This window comes from Dryas octopetala, chromosome 5 (assembly GCF_963921425.1).
Source record: "Dryas octopetala chromosome 5, drDryOcto1.1, whole genome shotgun sequence".
NCBI lineage: Eukaryota > Viridiplantae > Streptophyta > Magnoliopsida > Rosales > Rosaceae > Dryas > Dryas octopetala.
This window is the reverse complement of record NC_141370.1, coordinates 12,125,069-12,131,122: the sequence shown is the minus strand read 5'-3', so window position 1 is coordinate 12,131,122 and position 6,054 is coordinate 12,125,069. Positions and strand designations below refer to the sequence as shown.

The 6,054-nt window shown below is 40.3% G+C and overlaps 1 protein-coding gene across 1 annotated transcript; it reads left to right on the top strand.

Annotated features, from left to right (window-relative positions):
• Positions 1 to 378: 378 nt before the first annotated feature.
• Positions 379 to 2,722, top strand: LOC147284363 (putative indole-3-acetic acid-amido synthetase GH3.1). Its single transcript, XM_086243664.1, has 3 exons — positions 379 to 701; positions 793 to 894; positions 1,027 to 2,722. The coding sequence occupies exons 1-3, from the start codon at positions 379 to 381 to the stop codon at positions 2,402 to 2,404; spliced, it is 1,803 nt and encodes a 600-aa protein (XP_086099790.1). The 3' UTR covers positions 2,405 to 2,722.
• Positions 2,723 to 6,054: the final 3,332 nt, after the last annotated feature.

Sequence of the window (6,054 nt, the reverse complement as noted above, 5' to 3'; positions counted from 1 at the left end):
GCCGCGGGGTCCGGCTGACCCAGTGGGCCCAGAGACAAACGCCTTTCTAATCTGTGCAACTTGACGGGCCTACTTGTCGGGCTCTTCACAACCTACTTGACGTGTAGTGGGCCCACCTGTTCCCTCTCTCTCGAACACTCTCTGCGACCAAAATATTTCCCGTGTCCGCGATGACGAACTAGCATCCGTCAGCGTCCGTCCAAGGCACAATTGGTCCGGCCTGTCCACCTGGCCACCGTGACGTGGCACCGAGAACGAATGCCAATCCCAGCTCCCTATATAAACCCACTTCCTTCATCAGCTCTGAACCGCAACACACAGCTTGAAAACTTGGCTTCCTTTGTAAGACGTTAGAGATCAATCCGATCAGATTCGATCATGGCCGTTGATGCAGTGACTCATTCGTCCTCGCTGGGACCACCTGCGAACGAGAAGGACGCGAAGGCGCTTCAGTTCATAGAGGAACAGACCAAGAACTGTGACTCGGTGCAGGAGAGGGTTCTCGGGGAGATACTGAGTCTCAACGCGGAGACTGAGTACCTCAAGCGATTCGGACTCGACGGTGCGACGGACCGAGACACGTTCAAGTCCAAAGTCCCCGTCGTTACGTACGAGGACCTTCAGCCTGAGATCCAACGCATTGCTAATGGTGACCGCTCACCCATCTTCAGCTCTCATCCCATCTCCGAGTTCCTCACAAGGTAATTACTCTATAATCATTTTGAGCTTCTTTTTTTAATTATTTTTTTGGGTGTAAAAATATTGATTAATTTTGGATTAATTTGCATGCAGTTCTGGGACTTCAGCTGGTGAAAGAAAATTGATGCCTACAATTCATGAAGAGTTGGACCGTCGTACCCTATTGTACAGCTTGCTCATGCCAGTGATGAACCTGTAAATTTTCTTTCACTAATTAATTACTTTTCGCAAAGCAAATATATATAGGTTTCTTGTTTATTAATTAATTTAACTCTAATTGTTACTAATTCTGATGAGTTTGAGTTTGGATTTCTGCTGATGTGACAGTTACATACCAGACTTAGACAAGGGAAAGGGGCTGTATTTCTTGTTCGTCAAGGCGGAGGCCAAGACCCCGGGAGGGCTCCTGGCACGTCCGGTCTTAACAAGCTACTACAAGAGCGACCACTTCAAGACCAGGCCGTATGATCCGTACAATGTGTACACTAGCCCCAACGAGGCCATTCTCTGCGCGGATTCGTTCCAGAGCATGTACACTCAAATGCTCTGTGGACTCATCATGCGCAGAGAAGTCCTCCGAGTTGGGGCCGTGTTTGCCTCCGGCCTACTTAGAGCCATTCGATTCCTCCAACTCAACTGGCGCCAGCTAGTTCATGACATCCGCACTGGCAACCTAAACCCTAAAATCACCGACCCTTCTCTCCACAAAACCATGTCGGGGATACTAAAAACCGACACAGAGCTCGCGGAGTTCATTGAGAAGGAGTGCGAGGGTGAGAATTGGGAGGGCATAATCCCAAGGATTTGGCCCAACACAAAATACCTGGAAGTCATCGTGACCGGTGCAATGGCTCAGTACATTCCCACACTCGAATACTACAGCAATTCACTGCCAATGGCTTGCACCATGTACGCCTCCTCCGAGTGTTACTTCGGCCTCAACCTCAAACCCATGTGCAAGCCGTGCGACGTGTCGTACACCATCATGCCGAACATGGGCTACTTCGAGTTCATCCCACACGACCCGTCGTCCCCTCCGCTCTCCCGAGCCTCGCCTCCCCGCCTGGTGGACCTCGCCGACGTGGAGGTGGGCAAGGAGTACGAGCTGGTGATCAGCACGTACTCCGGGCTCAGCCGGTACCGCGTGGGTGACATCCTCCAGGTCACCGGGTTCCACAACGCGGCCCCACAGTTCCGCTTCGTGAGGCGGAAAAACGTGCTGCTGAGCATCGACGCAGACAAGACCGACGAGGCCGAGCTGCAGAAGGCCATCGACAGCGCGTCGGCGCTGCTGCGCGAATTCAACACCAGCATTGTCGAATATACGAGTTACGCCGACACGAAGACGATCCCGGGACACTACGTGATATACTGGGAACTCCTGGTGAAGGACCCGGCGAGTAACTCCCCCAGTCGCGAGGCGCTGGACCGGTGCTGCCTCGCCATGGAGGAGGAGCTGAACTCGGTGTACCGGCAGGGCCGAGTGGCGGACAATTCAATCGGACCGCTTGAAATTCGGGTGGTGAAGAATGGGACGTTTGAGGAGCTCATGGACTACGCCATCTCCAGAGGCGCGTCGATTAACCAGTACAAAGTGCCAAGGTGCGTAAACTTCTCGCCCATCATGGAATTGCTCGACTCCAGGGTTGTTTCCGTGCACTTCAGCCCAGCTCTGCCGCATTGGACCCCAGAACGACGCCGTTAAATGACTACGGCATGATACTGGAATATAATATAAGAATTTCTAAAAATTAAAAAAATAATTAAGAATGTGTTTTCTATGAACCAAATTGAAAAGGGCAGGCTTTGCTTTGTTGAATGTAGCTTTTAAAAGTGTCTTTGTTGAAATCGCAGTACTGGGTCTGTGTCTGTGAAATAAGTTCAATTAATATTCGATGTGTAATTGTCATCAAGTACTGATCATAGTTTGTTTGTCCATGGTATCATATCGTTGGCTTTGCTTTGGAGATCAGCTTTAATTTCTTGAAGTTAAGGGAAAAGACCTTCCAAAAAGTGAAGATTGTGAAAGCGCTCCTGTTCCATATAGTTTGTGAATCTATGGATGTATTAATGAAGTTTCATGTGTGGAATTGTTTATAATTTTCAGAATGATCTGTGGGATTTACTTGCATGGATTTTAGTGCACGTGCTAACTATTCCTATGGACTTATTATGTGTTAACGTAGGTTTTGATAATTAATTAGGTGGGTCATATATGAGATCTAGATATAAGTTAATATGAGTGATTAACAACTTGCTAGCTAGCAATAGCTAGGTTTCTTTTTGTTTGGAAGCATATCACGGGCACTTATACACATATGGATATGCTAAATTCATGGTGGGGCGATTCTTTGACATTATGGCAGCCTTATGATTTTATACTAGCTAGCTAGTCACAATTACATAAAGAAATTTCCTCAAAATCTAACCCTCCCTAGTATGGAACCAGGTTAATTACTAGCTAGATCAATAAGACCCAAAATGGTATCAACCATTTACAATTTGAGAAAACTCAAGTAAAACGGTTATTAATTACTAGGTCATCATACTAAAATCAAACAGTTAATTATAAATCCAATTATTGTTATATATTAAATAAACATTAATTGCTTCATTTCGTTCACTATTAAAAATGTTAAAGATATCATTGTGAAAAAGATACATAAACATTTAAATTTAAATCTTATAAAAAGCTGATTGGCGCATCGATCGTGCCACCACAATGGTGTTGAGAGTAATGTGGAGTAATGTCCCACATCGGAAAACTAGAGCTTAACATATGTGCTTATAAGTCTTGGGTCTCTCCACCCATTGTCAATTAGTTTTGGATTGGATGCTCTAATTCTATTAAATGGTACATCAACTTAGCTAGCTAGCGCGCTATAAGATATATCCTACCGACTAGTCCATTTCTTGGTAGCATAGCATATCACCAACATGCTGACAATTTTCTCCCTTCAGCATTGAATTACAACATCATAATCTAAAGATAAATGGTAAATAAACCATTCATTAATTCCACTTAAATATTAAAGTATGCAACTTGCGCATGAAATTAAAGGCCAATATAATGCATTAATAAAATAATTTGGGTGCAACTTGCATATGAAATTAAAGAAAAAAAAGGAAAAAACAAAAAACAAATCTCTCGTACTACGTACTAGAAAGCCAAAACCAGTGCTTTGTGTCCTCCAGCTTTTGTCTTGATGGATTGAACAATGATCGAGACTTCTATGCCCTCAGCCTCGCGGTCATGGAAATTGATCGATGCCGGTCAATATGTCAATGATCAAGTCCAACTTGGAAAGATTTGAAATAAAGTGTGAAGTGATGATTTTATAATTAAATACCACAAAAAGTCCAACTTGAGGACTAAAACCTAGCAATATCCTTAGATTTTGATCATGACCTGCAATAATGCATGTATAGAACATTGATGAGCATGTGGAATCAATGTACGTATTGTACTTGAACCATTGAATGCAATGATTCATTTGGTTTTATATGTCTTATTCAACGTACTTATTCATTGGCACGAAGCGATTCATCTTGCTCAAACATGAATATTTGCTCAAACATGAATATTTGATCGTTCGTTTACCATTTGATTAAATGACACTCAGTATTCTAGAGTGAATTCTGAATTCAAATTTATCAATAACAATCGATTAATAAAAAAACATACTTAAGCAAATATATGTTAAGGGAGACTGTTGATGTACTTAATTCATGCATGTTGATTATAGAGCGAGATCAAGAAGAAACAAGTTAAGTTTAAATTAAACTTCAATTTGAAATAATAGAGTTGTCATAATAATTTCTTGCACAAGTGGGAGGACGTCTCCTCTACTCAGATTAATATCGGGCATATTACGATCACTTGACAGCATGGCTTGACACCATTAATTTGAATCCAAACTCTTGGGTCAATTAATCTATAAACATCAAACCATCATTCTCTCGATCTATATATATATATATATATATATATATATCTAGTATTTATAATTTTATGCAGACTTCTTAATTAATTAATATGACCTCAAACATCAAATATATATATATATATATGTATGTGCATACTTTACGTGTGGGTCTGTCTAACCAGTAACCCACATCATCATATTTTACCCTTTAAAATTGCCTAGAGTACTAATGAAAAGAACATATTAATTGTGAATCTTTAATTTATGTGTTAAATTGTTAATTAATTAATTGGAAGGTTATGCTAGCAACACGGTGACAATTGAAGGGTACGTTATATATTCTCAATGGGACTCATGCGGATGGATGTTAGCGCACGTGCTACACAGTGTCAAAATTTTGGTTTAATTTCATGACTTTGTGAGTTACCAACACATCTTATATAATAAATAACCTTATCTCCTATGGAATGTAAAATTGTAAATTGTTGTTTACCAAAAGAAAATTGTAAATTGTTGCTACTTCCATGTTCAAAAGGCATCCCTTCAACAGATTTTCATGTACGTACTTGTTTGGAAGCACACATCAAAACGCTTTAGTGAGTGGGATATATCATATATATTATACATGATGGGGTGGACCTCTTAATCCGATCCGTTACTTCGTGCATGACAGCCTTATTATAGATTTTAGTACTCTCTCTCTCTCTCTCTCTCTCTCTCTCTCTCTCTCTCTCTCTCAATTTAAAAATTTAAAAGATCTTATCATTTATTTGAGTTTAATGTATTAATTTATTATCATTAATTAGCAACGAATATTGATTGAATTAGGATTATTTGTGGTGCTTGTTAATTCTCTTTCTCATCGTTAAGGATAAATTCTGACATTGTGTTAGATTTAAAGTGTAAAACTTAAGAATTAATTCAAAATTAAATGGCAATAAATCGATAGTGAGATCCATATATAACTTTATAGATCGTGTGTAAGAGATTCTACAATCTCAACATGTCGCCTATGTACGATTCCGAGAAGAAACTCAAATTCAAATGATAACAATAACTTGGCCAAAAAAAAAAAAAACGTTAACAATAAAACGTAAGGGTGTGTATGGCTCGAAAAACTGAACCACAAAGTCATAACTGTAACCAAACTAATATTTTTGAAATGGCTAATTCGATAACCAATACCAAATTAAGCTTAGCCCAAGCCGACTGGTTTGGTTAACTAATAATATCAGTTCGGTTGGTTCAGTTATCCGAATACCGGATAATAACTGGTATACCCTAAACCTCATATCTTATACCCTATATCCTATACCATATACCCTATACCCTATACCTTATCTCATATACTCATATACTATATACTATATACCAATTACCTATGCTTATACTCTATACCCTAACTCATATACTGTTAACTATAATTGTT